Source organism: Camellia sinensis, chromosome 6 (assembly GCF_055761805.1).
Source record: "Camellia sinensis isolate YWXY chromosome 6, ASM5576180v1, whole genome shotgun sequence".
NCBI classification, from domain to species: Eukaryota; Viridiplantae; Streptophyta; class Magnoliopsida; order Ericales; family Theaceae; genus Camellia; species Camellia sinensis.
Genome location: NC_138966.1, coordinates 107,700,806 through 107,717,468, shown reverse-complemented (window position 1 = coordinate 107,717,468; position 16,663 = coordinate 107,700,806). Strand labels below are relative to the sequence as shown.

The 16,663-nt window shown below is 35.4% G+C and overlaps 2 protein-coding genes across 2 annotated transcripts; one reads left to right on the top strand and one right to left on the bottom strand.

Annotated features, from left to right (window-relative positions):
* The first annotated feature begins 2,467 nt into the window (after nucleotides 1-2,467).
* Nucleotides 2,468-9,978, top strand: LOC114261808 (F-actin-capping protein subunit beta). Its single transcript, XM_028202122.2, has 8 exons — nucleotides 2,468-2,820; nucleotides 3,075-3,145; nucleotides 3,522-3,635; nucleotides 3,962-4,044; nucleotides 7,431-7,504; nucleotides 7,585-7,704; nucleotides 9,495-9,590; nucleotides 9,722-9,978. Exons 1-8 carry the CDS (start codon nucleotides 2,542-2,544, stop codon nucleotides 9,803-9,805), a joined length of 921 nt encoding a protein of 306 aa, XP_028057923.2. The 5' UTR covers nucleotides 2,468-2,541; the 3' UTR covers nucleotides 9,806-9,978.
* A 1,353-nt stretch (nucleotides 9,979-11,331) lies between these two features.
* On the bottom strand, nucleotides 11,332-15,017 carry LOC114261809 (co-chaperone protein p23-1). The gene is made up of 6 exons (XM_028202123.2): nucleotides 14,757-15,017; nucleotides 12,491-12,677; nucleotides 12,238-12,400; nucleotides 12,114-12,151; nucleotides 11,962-12,022; nucleotides 11,332-11,669 (listed from the first exon to the last, which is right to left on the bottom strand). The coding sequence occupies exons 1-6, from the start codon at nucleotides 14,759-14,761 to the stop codon at nucleotides 11,563-11,565; spliced, it is 561 nt and encodes a 186-aa protein (XP_028057924.2). The 5' UTR covers nucleotides 14,762-15,017; the 3' UTR covers nucleotides 11,332-11,562.
* Nucleotides 15,018-16,663: the final 1,646 nt, after the last annotated feature.

Sequence of the window (16,663 nt, the reverse complement as noted above, 5' to 3'; positions counted from 1 at the left end):
AATCCATGAAAAAATTAGATTCATAACTCACATTTATTTCAGAAATATGGATGACAGTATGATGTTAAAAATAAATTATTGATATTTTTTAAGATAAATGTGAAGAAATTATTTTTTAAAAATTATTTTTTATGAATAATTTATAAAGGTCTTATGATGAATTCACAAGAACTTAACTATACTCTTAAAGACAAATGTGAAGAAATCTTATAGAAATCGTATGCATAATAACCTAAAAAATATATGAATGAAATTATTAAAATAAGTCTCTTGACAATCCATGAAATCTAACAATCCAATCCAATCCAATCTAATCTTCTCGCATAATGGCAGGAAAATTAAACCCTTTTTAAATAAATATAAAAACATTCATATTCAAACCAACATAATATGTAGAAGGTACTAGTCTAATTTTCATGAGGTGGGAGGACCCTGTTTAGGCTAAAAACATGAATCATTTGATCAATTCTTGGGAATGCTTGTGGGTCCCATTGGTTACACAAGCAAAAGCAAAAGCAAAAGCAAAAGTAAAAGCAAAATCAAAATTTCCATTGCTTTGCTTAGTTGTGCAAGTGTGGTCAGTCGTGCCTTCAAACAAAATCCTCATTACCCACCATGGCTATGTAAAAGCATAGCTAAAAGTTCCCTCAAAACAGCTCATCCATATTCCTTTACATGATTTCAGGGCAAATGGTGACCATGGGTTCATGATAACAATGCATCCCCCAACTCATCACCATCACACCCTTCTTCACATATCTTCTGGCCTTTAATTGACTTACAACTTGTTACAAGTTAAGACTTGATAACTACAAAATATAAATTAAGAGTTTTCCTTACATAAATTAGTTTTTTTCAATTTACATAAATTATTTCTTCTATTTTATACAAATTTCTAAAATAAAAAGGTCTATATAGCCCTCTAAATTACACAAATGCACTTTTTCCATTTTTTGAGGGAATGTATTGAAAGAGGAGTTTGAATTTGTTGAAACTGACTCATTATGAAATTAACTTGAACCTAATAAACTGTTAACCTCATACAATTAATTAAAAAAATTATCCATGTAAAAATTAAGTTTATTCAATATTAATTGACATACCTTCATATCATTTTATCCATATGATGTACATTTTTTTAAGAATATACCGTTTATAAATTATATTATATTATATATACATATATATGTGATTTGATTATGTAACTACTTATATCTAATCAATTTAATTTATATATATATATATATATTTCTTAACTTATCGTATAAGATGAACGATTAAAATTACTAAAACTGTGTTTGGTTAATAGATTTAAAAAGGAATTTGAAAAAAAAAAGGAAAAGATATCTAAAATGTAGTTATATTTTACGCACATTACATCTATCTTTTTCTTTTTGCTTTCCATTTCTAAATTATTTTCCAAATTTATAAATCAAACATAGTGTAAATTTATAGATTGATCTCACAATGTTCCAATTTCACCTATGAAATTTAAGCCTTGTTTGGGTTAAACTATGTAGGTGTTTGGCATGCACTAAAAAAATGTATTTTTTTTCTTCTATATATATACTCATTTAGGTCACATCAATCAACATCTATCAACATTTCTTTTTTACTTTTCTACCTACTTTCTCTATTTTTCTACACATTTTTTTTTTATGAAAAGTCAAAAAGTGCACTTATTTAAAACATCTCAAACCACCCCTATATAAGTACATTTTTTTGCATAAGTGCACTTATTTGGGTCACATTAATTAACATTTTCTCTTTACTTTTCTACACTTTCTTTTATAAAAAGGGTATGGCTTCTGTCTAGTCCGGGATCGGACTGGACCGTATTGTTGGGCTCGTGGGGGCCACCACAGGTCTCGTTTTGATAATCTGAACCGTTCAATGTGTAGAACTCGTCGAGTACTATATGCATGTAAGAAATCATGTTGATCGGATATCGATAGCTATGTAATCAAAACAGTTTTTTGTCAACCGTTAATTTATTCACCGTCCAATTTTTTTAATACAAAACTGATTTGATCATATAACTATCGATATCCAATCAACGTGATTTTTTATAGGCATATAGTACTCGATGAGTTCTACACATTAAACGATTCAGATTATCAAAACGGGACCTGTGGTGGCCCCCATGGGCCGAATAGCAGGTCCAGTCCGATCCCGAACTGGACAGAAACCATAACCTTATAAAAATTCAAAAAACACACTTATTTAAAACATCCCAAACCAACTATTAAATTTTTCAATTTTAACAAAATAGTAATGATTCAGACCCCATAAAATATCACCCCTACAATCTCTACTCCAAATAAAAAAACAAAAGAAAAAAAATAATACATACCTATCATTAATCCAGGTCACTGTAAATGGAGGAGGTCCCCCCCAAAAAAAAAAATCCCAAACATTTTCCTTTTAACAAATCCGAACTCAGGAGAATGAGAATGAGAGAGAGAGAGAGAGAGAGAGAGACGATGAGGTGTTAAACTTGCTTGCTACTGTGTAGTGAGTTAAAATGCAGTGCGAAGCACCATGACTAATTCCGTAACATACTCAAAAAAAGGCACTTCATATACGGTTCCCGCGAGGGAAACACGGATCAAACAACTCGCCTCTTTCTCTCTCTCTAAAATTCTCTCTAAAACTGTTTTGTGTGTGTGTTGGTTGGTTGGTTGGAAGAAAATGGAGGCAGCGATGGGATTGATGAGAAGAATTCCTCCGAAGCACACAGAGACTGCTCTCTCTGCTCTCCTCACCCTCTTGCCTGACCACTCCTCGCATCTCCTTTCTCAAGTCGATCAGCCTCTTCAGGTCCTCCTTTCTCATGTCATTTCTTTGTTTTTTACTTCGATTCAGTTTTTTTTGTTTTCTTGCGATTTGTGTGCGTAAACACGACGGTTACTTTTCAATTTGCCTTCCTTCTGTATCTTTGATTGCATTCCATTAACAAGATTTGTGGATCTTAGATTTATCAAAAATTGATTTTTTACTGAATTTCTGGAAATGATATCTTCTCTCTCTCTCTCATATAATTGGGAAATTTTCTTTCAAACTGGCAAGGACAGGTATTGTGTGATGTGGATTGTGGAAAGGAGTTCATCTTATGTGAATACAACAGAGATGCTGACTCCTATAGGTAAATATGCTCACCTCCTGAATACCTGTAATCAAAATTATCACTTTTATAGCATGCTAACCTTAATTTTCCCAAATGGTGTTGGTTTCCTAACAATCAGAGTCAATAATTAAGCTAAGCACTTCTCTTCTCTTGCACAACTCAAATTTTGAGACATCATTATGGGCTATTTAAACCATGATGTCATTCTTAGATTCTTTATGCAAGCACTTGCCTTGTGAACAACTTAACATTGCTTGCTTTGTTCCATCTATTTCTATTTATGGTTTCAGGACATGGTTCTGGTTTCAAATTATAGCCCACAATTCTTCTCTTATACTTTCTTTGTATTTATTTAATCTTGTCTTGTGATCGGTGATCCCATATTTTGTTGTAGGTCACCTTGGTCAAATAAATACCATCCATCATTGGGAGATGGACTTTACCCTTCTCTGGAGTTGAGGAAACTTGAGATTGAAGCAAATGAAGTCTTTGCAATTTATCGTGACCAGTGAGGTCCTTTACTTACCTCGTCTTGTAGTTTGTTGTGTTTTTTTTATTAAACTATATTATGGCATAAATTGTTTTTTCTCCCTCTATTTCTTTCTGTTCAGTATTCCCTTTGGTTATTTATTATTTTTTAATTTTTAATTTTTTTAATCAGTTGAAACAAACTACAGAATGTGAATATTTTATTGATTTTAGTTGCTCAAGAGAGCTAGTGATGGCATTGTGAAAGAGATGATGACTTAATAGAAAATCATTTATTTACATTCATTATCCTAATTTTGTTTCTGAAAAATTAGTAGCAAATTGATTAACTGGTATTTTGGGTAGGTATTATGAAGGCGGCATTTCATCAGTGTATTTGTGGGAAGATGCGAATGAAGTTTTTGTAGCTTGCTTCTTGATAAAGAAAGGTGTAAGAAATAATGTATAGAGAAAGAGAGAGAATAAATTGTATGTATTATTATTGATTGATATATTGATTACAAGATTGATTTATTACAATTCCTATACAATCTATATATAGAAGAAAATGTGGTAGTAGGTGTAGTGGAGGTGATAGTGGGTTAGGTGAAGTGGAGTGTGTGGTGAAGTGGAGGTAGGTGAAGTGGAGTGTGTAGTGGAGTAGGTGAAGATAAAGATGGGAAATTCTAACAGCCCCCCGCAAACTCAAGGAGGAGAGAAACTAACCAACTTGAGTTTGGAGAGAGTAACAAAACAAGAAAATACATAAAAATAAAAAAGGATAGGAGACACTGTATGGTCGTGTCAGACCGTTGGTGAAGACATTGAATGGTGGTGTCATAACGTTGTAGAGGACACTGTATGGGGGTGTCATAACGTTGTAGAGGACACTGGATGGGGGTGTCATAACGTTGTAGAGGACACGGTATGGTGGTGTCATAATGGTGTAGAGGACACTGGATGGCGGTGTCAGACCGCTGTAGAAGACAGTTTATGGGGTCATGTCGGACCGTTGTAGAAGACAGTTTATGGGGTCATGTCGGACCGTTGTAGAAAAACAGTTTATGGGGTCATGTCGGACCGTTTGTAGAAGACAGTTTATGGGGTCATGTCGGACCGTTGTAGAAGACAGTTTATGGGGTCATGTCGGACCGTTGTAGAAGACAATGTTGGGACAGTTTACGGAGTCTTGCTGGACCCTTAAAGGAGCTAACCGGAATCAATGTCGGGACAGTTTACAGAGTCTTGTCGGACCCTTGTAGAAACTAACCGGAATCTATGTCGGGACAGTTTACAGAGTCTTGTCGGACCCTTGTAGAAACTAACCGGAATCTATGTCGGGACAGTTTACAGAGTCTTGTCGGACCCATAAAAAAAATCGCATCCTCAAAAGGTGTGCCCAATTTTGTCAAAAGGCGTGCCATCAAAAGGCGTGCCCAATTCATCAAAAGGTGTGCCAGACATGATGGCGAGGCACGTGGGCGCCTTGGCTTGCGCGCCCGTTTTGTCGTCTGGTGGCAAGAGGCGCGCGATGCGCGTGGCTGCCTCGGCTATTTAACCAAGACGGAGGCTGAGGCAGAGGCAGACAAAAAACTTCTGAAAATCCTCTGAAACAAACTCTTCCTTTGCTGAGAAACTCTGTAATACTCTGTAACCAACCCGTCTCTGAAACACTTAGCAACATGGCCTCCTCTTCCCGTGGTCTGCTCACGCTCTTTCCAGAACTGAACGAGTCCACAAGAGAAATAACTGGTGCGATGGCCAGTGAACCTCAACCAAACACCTCTGGTTTTGCTCCATTGAACTTTCCGATGCGGTCGGTGGAGCAAAAAATGGCGGTGCAAACTGATATTGAGGCCAATCAGTATACTCTGAAGTCATGTGTGGAAACCATGACTGCGGTTACAAATTTGTCGAACCGGCTGCAGAGTAGGACAAATGAGGTGCAGCAGTTAAACGCCCAACTGGCTCTGCTCCAACGCATGTATAAGGATGCGCGAGCAGAGATAAGTGTGCTAAAGGCGGAAAACAAGGAGCTGAAGCGGAAGGCCAGTTTTATGTTCCGATTTGGAGGGCCGCCATATGCTGCAGTGGAGGAGCAGGGAGTAGTGATCATGCCCAGTGGAGTGGGAAACACGGAGGCAACACCGGCAAGGGCCGCCCAAGACGGTGGCAAGAAGAAAAGACCGGCGGAATAGGCGAGAAGAAAAATCCCACTGTTCCGATTTGTGTTGGTTGTGTTTTGTTTTGTTTTGTGTTTTTTTATTTTTATTTTTTTTTATTTTTTTTTTTTTATGGTGTAAAATGCTGATCGGGGTTGATCCCCGGCATGAAGAAATGACAAGTTTGTAAAATGTTATTTTTTATTTTTTATTTTTTTTTTTGTTTTGGGAGTGTTTTGTTGAAAAAAATAAAAAATAAAATGAAAGAAAACAAGGGAGAAAGAAAATAGATAAAAAATATTTATAGATGGATTATATGAAAAACATCAGTGCGATTGTTTCAAAAATAAAGTGGGGTATTTAAAAAAGAGGAAAAGTGACTTGGAAAAAATAAATAAAAATAAGTGATTTTTGAAATCAAATGGAGGAGAGAGAGGGACAAACCCATGTGATAAAGTGGAGAGAGAGTCGGTGAGTGGAGTGCAAAAGGTGAAGGAGAAATGATGGATTGAAAATGGTTTGGGTCAAAAGTGGACACTGTTAGTGGGGAACATGAGTGCATTGATTATTTGATATAATAATAATAATAATAAAAATAAAAAGTTAGAACAGTTGGAGAGAATGAGTGGAGTATGGTAAGGGTTTCATCCAAAGCCAAAATTCCTGCAGCGAATCACTTCGCAAATCCTAGCATGAGCTTTTTCTCTTTCCAGGCTTATTCATGAATTTCCTGGTGATTTCAAGAGCCTCTGGTGGCATTGTGGCAGAGAACACCCCAACCTGGATTTTGGGTGGCAGCAACTGAGAACACCCCAACCTGGATTTTGGGTGGCAGCAACTGGAAAATATCATAGATCTGATTTTTAAAAACCTCGTGACAGCATTTCATCAGCTTCATCCAAGACAAACATTTTGATGTAAACAGGGCGAAGTGATTGTCTCCGCAACATGTCAAACACACGACCAGGAGTACCAACAACAACATGAACCCCACTGGAGAGAATGCGCTGATCTTCGCGCACACTAGTCCCTCCAACACAAGCATGAACCTTCACACTTTGCTGGGCAAGTTCAAGAGTGGGTGGAAGAACCAAAGCTTGGCACTCAACCAAGCTATAATCTAGCTGCTGCAGAATTCCAGAGCAGAATGTTGCAGTGTTTCCAGTTCCAGACTGTCTCGTCATATGAGGTGAAGAATTCTTCTCCATCAGCCTCACACATGACTACAGTTGCACAAATCTTTGTTGATTTTATCAGCGGAATAGGTTGAGGTCCGGCGGGCGGCTAAGGTGAGGTTGCCGCCCGCCGGGGAAGCGAAAATACTAGGTTTTAAACCAGCTCTGATACCATGTAAGAAATAATGTATAGAGAAAGAGAGAGAATAAATTGTATGTATTATTATTGATTGATATATTGATTACAAGATTGATTTATTACAATTCCTATACAATCTATATATAGAAGAAAATGTGGTAGTAGGTGTAGTGGAGGTGATAGTGGGTTAGGTGAAGTGGAGTGTGTGGTGAAGTGGAGGTAGGTGAAGTGGAGTGTGTAGTGGAGTAGGTGAAGATAAAGATGGGAAATTCTAACAAAAGGTAATTTTTTTTCTTTAATACCCTTGATAAAAAGTTCTGCATCTTTTCACTAACCTGCAATAATTCTCGAGAATGAAGATGGCTCAAAGTCAGGGCATGGCAGGAGAGGTTATCTGCATGATGGAATATGGGATGCTATACATGTCATTGAGGTAGGCATCATCTGCAGACTCAGTTTTCCCTTCCTCTTTTAGAGTATTCATTCATTCATGCTGCAATCCTTTACCTTTAGGTGGCTCCAGAGGATGAAGAAATGACTCGTTACTGTTTAACAAGTACTGTCATGTTGTCATTGACTACAACTAATGACTCGTCTGGCACGTTCAATCTGTCAGGGTCAATTAGAAGACAGGTAATTCATACTGATTTAAATTGTGTTTTATATTGTTGAGTTTAAACTAGTATCTGGGCTTTCAAGACTTTATTATAAGTCAAAGACAAGCTCAACTTAGAAAAATGTTGTTCCATGCCAATTTGCTTCACATTGGTTGCCTGTAATCGATTAAAAATGGATTGATATTTATCTTGCTTTGTGGTTTTTTAGATGGTGTTGATTGGAGATGAATAGCATCTACCAACTAAAAGTAAAAAAATATCAAACTGGCTGTGTCATTTTTTTCCCATTTTCTGAACATGGAAAACTAGGCCGAAGGCTAAACTGGCTGTGCCATTTAGCATCATGAGGCTTAGACCTTGAGAGCTGATATGATTTAATTGAATCTGATTTTTTATGCTTCCACACCTATTTAAGCTTTGTATAGTGAGGTATAATGGACAAAAGTTTGACAGCAACTATGGCTGTTTGAAGTATGAGCACGTTATATATCGCTTGTTCATCAATTATAATTTTCTGGCTAGAGATGAAACCTCAGTGAATGGAGACTGAAAGTACTTCCCTAAGGATGAGAAAAATCTTTTACTGGAAGAACACAGGAAAAAAGAGAAATAGAAATGAAAGCCATGACAATTGGAAGATACTGAAAAACATCCTGACAGCTAATGGATGAGGGGTAGATGTGCCCCAAGTGATTGCTGGTTGTAGCTTCTCTTTATAGTTAAATCATCATCCCTGTGATAACTGAAAAGTAGTCCTTACCAATCGAAAGATGACTTTATCCACTATGACTAATTGTCTTGTATTCCCAAGGGAATTTCCCATTAAAATCGAGCTTCAACTTTCTATATTAATTAGCAAAGGAACCCCAAGAATGTAGGGTACTTACATTTGGGTGGAAGCTTAAAGAGATACGGCAATTTGCCAATAGTAATTGAATTGATTGAGTGCAAGGCTTGAGCCCTAACCTATAAGAGAGGTGCTGCCATTGCATTTTTTGCAACTGTATGTATCTACATCAGTAGTAGGAATTACTGCCACCGTTGCCTCTGCAATATTTTTGTTAGTTCATTTTTTATTTTGTTTTTTAAAAAAACAATTTGGTGGGTGGGTACTATCTTTAAGTTGTGAACCTTTCTAATGGCCAACAAGCTTTATGCCAAGATTGCCCTAGTCATTTACCTTAATGCAACTTCCGTATGGGGCTTGGGATCAGTAATACAAAGGCAAGCAGTTCCTGTTTGCTTATGCATGTTCTGACAGCCTGTATATTTGTTGTACTCTGTTTTTATGAGATAGAAAACTTATAATAGTGCACCCACATCAATGATGTCATGTTTAAATCATACATCATTATCTTTTACACCATTTCATTCCAAGACCCCACCCCTTTCATCCTGATATTGCCCTCCATCTTGAACTAAACCATTGCCACTTTTTTTTTTTTTTTGGTGAACGGAACCATTTGTTGCATTTGATCAAGCCATATTGAACAATTCCCTGTTACCTTACCCTTGGTGCCACTTCTACTTCCTATTGTTGGAGATTATTTTAAGAAATACCATATTTCACAGCAGTGTCATCTAAAACAAATGTTTTCACATCTTTTTGACAAATTCACTGAAGTCCAGCTCCAACTACTATTGTGAACAGACCTCCACCAATAAAGCATTGGAATTTGTTCACACCCTTCTATTTTGTTAGGTGGTCAGGTTTTATGATTTGAAGTCATATAGCTCAGAGGTATATCTATGGTCCTTTTCATGGGAGAGTTATACTGTTCATCTTGCTTTTTCTTTTTTTAACAGATGAATATGAATCTCTCAGTGGCCGACGGTCATCTAAGTAACATGGGAAAGATGATAGAAGAAATGGAGAGTAAACTGAGAAATTCATTAGATCAGGTATTCTGACAACATATTTTTTAGCCTTATTTGATGATTTTGAAATGCGAAATTTCGTCTGATTATCTAATGTTTTTACCTTTAAGCCTTTGGTGTAGAATTGGAAGTCTCATACTGTTTTGCAATTTCAGGTGTATTTTGGGAAGACAAAAGAGATGGTTTGCAACTTGCGCCCGCCATCTGAACTGCTGCAAATGAGACTGCCCGACAACTGATGGATCTATATTTTTGGCCTTGCGAGGTGAAAAAAAAGTATTGATCTGTTTGTTTCTTGTTTCCATCGTCACTTTGTGTTATGATTAGTGAAGATTGTGTTTTGGATACTTTTTTATTGCAATATTTTGTGATATTATTTAATCTTAAGAAAATTATACATGGATTTTCATTAGTGACATGATTTTTACGATTATATCAATCTAATTTTTTTCATAGATCTATATACAAGATTCTACGAAATGACTAACTTAGATGAACAAAGTAAGCCCCCATGAACCCAACATAATCTGAACTTTTCTTTAATTGGGGAAAAAGTCAAGCCCTTTTCCAGTAGGCTTCAATTTTGATTTGTTATAAAATGATATGCTTATTATTATTTTATTTTTTTTGCCATCTTTATGTGGTGCACCCTATAATTAGTCGATTCATTATCCCAATGGTGTGGTGAGATGTGACATCAAATGGCTAGCATTGCTCAATTTGTTTTACTTGCGAGTGTGGTTTTAAAACTCAAGTTGGATTTGTTTATTTTCAAGTCAAGAACAAACTTCAATACTAAACCTACTTAAAATTTTCAATCAAACCATAATTATCAAGTCAAATTCTAAAAAATAACACAATTTAAAATTTATTTACATAATAAATTGATTTCAAACAAATTATTTTAGCAAGCTGGACACAGCCCTATAAATAACATGTGCAATTTTTAGAATTTTTTTTAAAAAATAATAATTAATTTGACAAAAATAAATATCAATTTTTTTAATTTATCAAAAAAATATTTTAAAATTTTAAAAATGATTTCTACCTTCCCAAAAATAAAATAAGCTATATATATATAAATAATAAATGTTTTTTTTAATTTTGTTTACCAATTTTTTAGAAAAAAAATTTGAAAATAGACTTTAAAAACTAAACCAAACAAAATAATCATACTGTTACCATTTGCTCGGTTGATGCCCCAACTAATGATGTTATAATAACTAAGCCTCCGTTTGGAAAGTTGGTTGACTTTTTAACTTTTTGACTTTTTTGACTATATGAACCTTGACTCAAAAGCTTAGTTTGGGAAGAACTTTTGGTTTTTTAGCTTTTTTAATTTTTTTGTGAGAGAAGAGTATAATGATTATGAGGTTGGATGAGATGTTTTGTCTGTTGTGGCTCATGAGCCTATTCTGTCTTTTATGGCTCATTGAGCTAAAAAAGCCCAATGAGCCCTTGCCAAACCAACCCTTACGTTTTATAGTTCACCATTCATAGAAGTTTTATAATTCATGATTTAACATTTATCAGAAGCATCACGAATGCGAAAAAACTACTACTAACCCTATGTTTGGTTGAGAGAATTGGGAAAGAAATAGAAAAGGAAAAAAAAAAAAAAAGATAAGTGAAATGTAAATAAAATATTTCACCTAGTTTCACACACACTTTTCATTTCCTATTTCAAATCTCCAACCAAACACAGTGTATCTAACAATTTCTGGAAAAGAACAAGACGATGAGCAATAGAAACAAAAAGGGAAAATTGAAGAAAAACAATCCATTTTTTACTTCTCATTCAAGCAGTCAGCATTTCAGATACCCCAAAAAACACTAACCATTACCATTTAAACAAACACACTGAACAAAAACAGGGCAGAAAACTGGAATTTCTTAATACTGCTCATATAAACAAAAGCAGAAGTCAACTTATCTACTTTCATTGCAAGGTGAAACTTGAACGGGGAACAGTCCGCAGCACATTGGACAGAAAGCATTAAGCTTTTGTCTTGGTTTCACCAACAGCCGGTGCGGCTTCTTCCACCATCTTTTTGCCAGATACTTCTTCCACGTTGTCATCTTCCGCATCACTGTCATCACTCTCTGCAAGCACAATAGATTATGTTAGATTAAAACAAAAACAAAAACAAAACAAAAGCAGAAAAAATAACTTAACTTTAGGTTTTGTTTTCAGAATCGGAATTTGGTTTCTGACAAAATACTAAAAACTAGTTTGGAAAACTAAACACCAAAAATATCAATGTTTTTCAATTTTCAAAATTGAGTGTTTTTGAACTTTTCATAATCTTTTCACCAAATTAGTTTTCAAAAAACAGATTCCAAAAACTCAAGCAAACAGAAAGCTCTTTGTAGATGCAAAGGAAATAAGACCTACCTTCATAATTGTCAGCAACATCACCATCAAAATCTCCGCCACCGCCACCCATGTTAAGATTCTGAAAGAAAACAGAGAGAACAAATTATACAAAAGTCCATCAACAATTGGCATAAACCAAGAAAATTCTATGTGACCAATTTGTTACCCACCGAAAAGTCAAAGTCACCGAAGTCCATGCCAGCTCCAGCTGAAAAACCGAAACTTAAAGTAAGTGCCGCTGAGAGATAAATGATACTAATCACAATTTGGGAAAGGGAAAGGCGGAGGACTCACGTTTACTATCCTGCTCCTCATCTTCATCAACCCATTTGTCCCAATCAACTTTCAAAAAGACAGGCGGTTTTCCTTCCTGTTTCAATAACCTGTTCCACCATTTACTCTCTGCCTTCTTTATAAGATAGCAAATGTTTCTCAACCCAACATTAGCCTTGCTCTCCTGCAATTATTGTATTAATTAACACCCACTATGTGCTAGCTGTAAATAACAGGCAAAAAAAAAATTTGAAATCATTATTTGTGAACTTACATTTACATCAACCTTGTCAAAGAGATCCATATCTATTTCGTAAGGCAAGTTATCAGCTCCACTCTTAGCAGAAAAGAAGAATTTCCCCTCTGGCTCTAGTTTGAGCTTCACATCTTTGGCATCCGGTAGTTCAATGGTGATGAACAGCTTATCTGAGCTCTGGGCCCACTTTACTGAAGGATGTCGGCTGGCCAAGAAAAATGATGACAATGAAAAATTAGATAGAACAAATAAAAATAAAAGTAAAAGGACTCTTCACCGTCAGTTAAGCTATCAAGTCAGTATTTAGCAGTTACAGTTCTACACAGTACACACACATAATATCACGTGCAATCAGCAATTGTCTTATCTGATCAGTGAAAGATCTTGAAAACACAATGCACATTCAGAATAAAGATGTGTTGTAGGTTCATTGATATGGTACCGATATGCTATCCCCAGGATAATCAAAATAGCTTATTGATAGTTAATATTTTACTAATTAATAAGCGGACTTTTGAATGTACTATCCCCAGGATTTTACTAATAATATTTTATTAATTATTAAGAATCAAATGGTACATGCAAAAGTCCTCTTATGGAATAATTACAATAGTCTATGACCTACAACTCCCCCCCATCCCTCACTCTCTTCCTCTTCTTTTGGTGGCTGTGGCTGGAGTTATAAATGCCATGGTAATGGGAAATAAAACTTTCAATGAGATGCTGCAGCTCTACTAGGCACCAAATGAAAAATCCAAAAGCTCAAAACACCAGTGGCCTTTATTCTAAAATTCCACAATTCAAGCCACCAAATGCACAACATGGCTTAGAACGTCAGTTAGGCAGTACTAAACTCTAATTAGCCCCACTACCACCCTCCCCACTCCACACACACACAGTGCATTCCACCAAGTTGAAACCTCTAAACTTACACTAAAGGACTAGAAAATTACTATTTAAATCTTTTGGGGATGCGCATTGCAATGTCTCAAATTAGGACCTTAAAAATTGGTTTGGTTTTTTGTTTTGTTTGGGGGGGGGGGGGGGGGGGGGGCAATATATATACACACAATGGTGATATCATCAAATCACAAATTAGGGTAAATTGGACAAGTTAAGTTGGACAATGATCAAACCTAAAAAACTAATCTAAGGTTACAAATTCAGTTAGTTTGTGTATTGAGACCTGGTGTGAGGTCAAACTAACCTAAGTTTGACAAGCAAAGAACCACAAATAATGTTCATACATGTATTTTCCAACAGGTCAAGCACAATATAAATCATTCTTAGCTCTTAAAAACCTCAGTTGTGCCTGAACTACATAATGGGCTTAGACAATTTATGTTTGGAACCACATATCAGATTGAGTTGTGTAAACCAGCTGCATACCTTTTCTTTTTAGTTGATTTATGTTTCATGCCAACCTTACCAAACTCATGTTGAACATCCAATCAACCTCACTTGCCAAACAGGCCATAAATTTAAAATACTCAAAGATTAGTCTAACTCATAAACATTACAAGCGATCCCCTACAAAACAACGAGCAATTTCAACTAGATAACTGGCTCTTCAACCGCAAAATAGAAGACCTCACTCAAAATCAGAGTTCAATACTCAAATTAATTGATCTAATTGACCAATATACCGAAACACCTAATTTCTTAGTCATCATTCACTTGCAAATAGATACATTTTTAGTTAAATGTAATTTCCAAATACCCACCTCGAATTTTAGTAAATTCTATGACCTAGATGAGACGTGTGCTACATATATAACATGATTCTTCCCAAACCTGGCATTTGCAATCTTAATATATAAACATATCAACAATCCCAAACCAAGCTTCTACCCGATTAACAGCCTTAAATACATATAAATCCCAATCAATGCATGCAAAAGGATCTGCATCAGTAAATTGTTATACAGACACACAATTTCAAACTACAGGATTATCAGATTGTGTGTTGATTCATAATTTATGAACACTTCAACTAAAACCCTAAAATTAACTATAAAAAAAAAACAAACAAACAAAATAATAGAAACAAAAACATCACCAACCAGAGTCAGAACCCTAGGGTTTTAGCAACTACTAGTGAGAGTGAGAATCAGAGACACAAAATAAAGTTAATATATATATATATATATATATATTCAGAAATAGAAGTATTAAAAGCAAAACAGAGACCTAAAAGTACATATATACTACAACACATACAAATAGGCATCCATATATAAAAGCGAAGAGAGAAAAGAATAGAAGTGAGGAAGAGTGAAAATACCTCATCTTCGATCTTCTTCAGAGATTTCGAATTTGGAGAAGAAAAGTTCGCAGCTTTGCTCTATTGCGTGATTGTTGTGTGTTCGTTGCAGAATGCAGAGCGGGACGATATACAAATAGTATAGAATCTATAGATATATAGAGAGAGAGTCGATAGGTAGGCTGTGGCTTGTCTTCTCTCTCTCTATATTTTGTGGGAAATGTCTAGATGCTTCTTTCGGGCGCTGCGATAAAGGCAAAACATATACGGGGCTGTTTGTTTGTTTGTTTTTTTTTTTTTCTGAATTTTAAAATTAAAAAATATTTTTTAATTTTTAAAAATTATTACTCTCCTCAAAATATATAAATCATATTAACGTAGTGTTATCAAAATAAATTTAATTTTTTTTTATTTTTATCTTTTAAGAAAAATTAGTCTGAGGTCTCTGTCTCATTTTTAGTAATAGAAGATACCCACAATATTATTTTTTAATATTTAAGGTCCCTGAACCCACACCTATATATCAGATCAGAGAAATTTGACTCTCTATCTCTCTTTTGATCACCATCATCATGCCTCTATCATTTCCCAGATTTATCTCTATCTAAGTCTAGCAAGCAATGTCGAAGATTGATAGCAACGGTGATGGATTCATTGATCTCCACGAGCTTGATGATTTTCATCGGAGTTCTTACCTCTCATTTCATAGCCAAGGATTCCCACGTCCTTCTTTCCGACGACGCCTGGACGTTTAGACTCTCCGATGCCCGCAAACAGTTGGAGCAAGTTCTAAGTTTGGTTGAAAGTATGGCTTCATTAATGTGTGTTGATATTGATTTTATAATGTGGATGCACAAGAAGTGGCAGATGATTCTGCTAGTGGAGGCTTAGATATGAATGTTACCAAATTGAATGTGGTGGAAATTGTGAAGACTAAAATTCGTAATGCAAAAGAGAAAGGAGATGACACTATGAGATGATTGGAGCTTGAAGGCCTGCACATGGACGATGCTTTGTTATTGTCTCTTGACTTGCCTAGTAAATTTATTGTAAGTAATTTCTATTATTTATTTTTCTTGTAAACAATTGAATGAGTTTTCTTCGACTTGTTAATATTTTGTTCTGATCAATTTATTTATTTATTTTGTTCTTGTGAACCATGGAACACATTGTGCCAAAGGTTTATGATTTTCAACCAGAAAAGATTGTGAGGGGGAATTTCTCTAGGTTAGAGAGGGGGATTTTCTCTGGTTTGAGTGAATTTCTTTGGGTTGGAAGGGGATTTTCTCTGAATTTGAGTGAATTTCTCTAGGGTAGACAAGGAATTTCTCTGGGTTGAAGTGTCCAGAGAAATTTTAAAGACCAAAACTAGAATTAAAAATGAACCTAATAAAATCATTAGGGTTATTTGAAGAGTTGGCTATTTCATTGATTAGAACCCAGAAATAGAAATCAGCAAGATGAGAAAATCAAGATCATTTTCCTTCATTTTCTTACAAAACAAACTATCTCGTAATCATAAAGATAGAATGCAGCCCAAATAAATTAGCATTTCTAATTCTGAAGATAGCAGCAGAAGATGCAAATAAGAAATTTCAAATAATTAATGCATACAAAGGCATTTACAATTCAATGAGATATACCTTTGAGGGAAGAGTAAATTGCTGAAAGAAAGTGCTTGTGCTGCTGGTTTGCCATGATTAGAGGTCCAAACTCCAAAATGAGTGTGTGTGTGTGTGTGTGTGAGAGAGAGAGAGAGAGAGAGAGAGAGAGAGAGAGAGAGAGATTGTGGGATGATGGTTGTTGTGTAGAAAGGAAAGAAGAGAGGAAAATGACGTTAAGTTGGTTAATTGTAGATTTGACTGAGTTGGGTTTTTGGGATTGATGGATGAATGGATGATGCAGAGAGTTGCAGAGACATTCAATAA

Coding starts and splice junctions, on each gene's coding strand:
- LOC114261809 (XM_028202123.2), bottom strand. Junction 12,401..12,490: donor TTGACAAGGTTGATGTAAAT/GTAAGTTCACAA, acceptor CAATAATTGCAG/GAGAGCAAGGCTAATGTTGG. Junction 11,670..11,961: donor TGTTGCTGACAATTATGAAG/GTAGGTCTTATT, acceptor TTGTGCTTGCAG/AGAGTGATGACAGTGATGCG.
- LOC114261808 (XM_028202122.2), top strand. CDS start 2,542: ATGACTAATTCCGTAACATACTCAAAAAAAGGCACTTCATATACGGTT. Junction 3,146..3,521: donor AGAGATGCTGACTCCTATAG/GTAAATATGCTC, acceptor ATTTTGTTGTAG/GTCACCTTGGTCAAATAAAT. Junction 4,045..7,430: donor TTGCTTCTTGATAAAGAAAG/GTGTAAGAAATA, acceptor TCGAGAATGAAG/ATGGCTCAAAGTCAGGGCAT.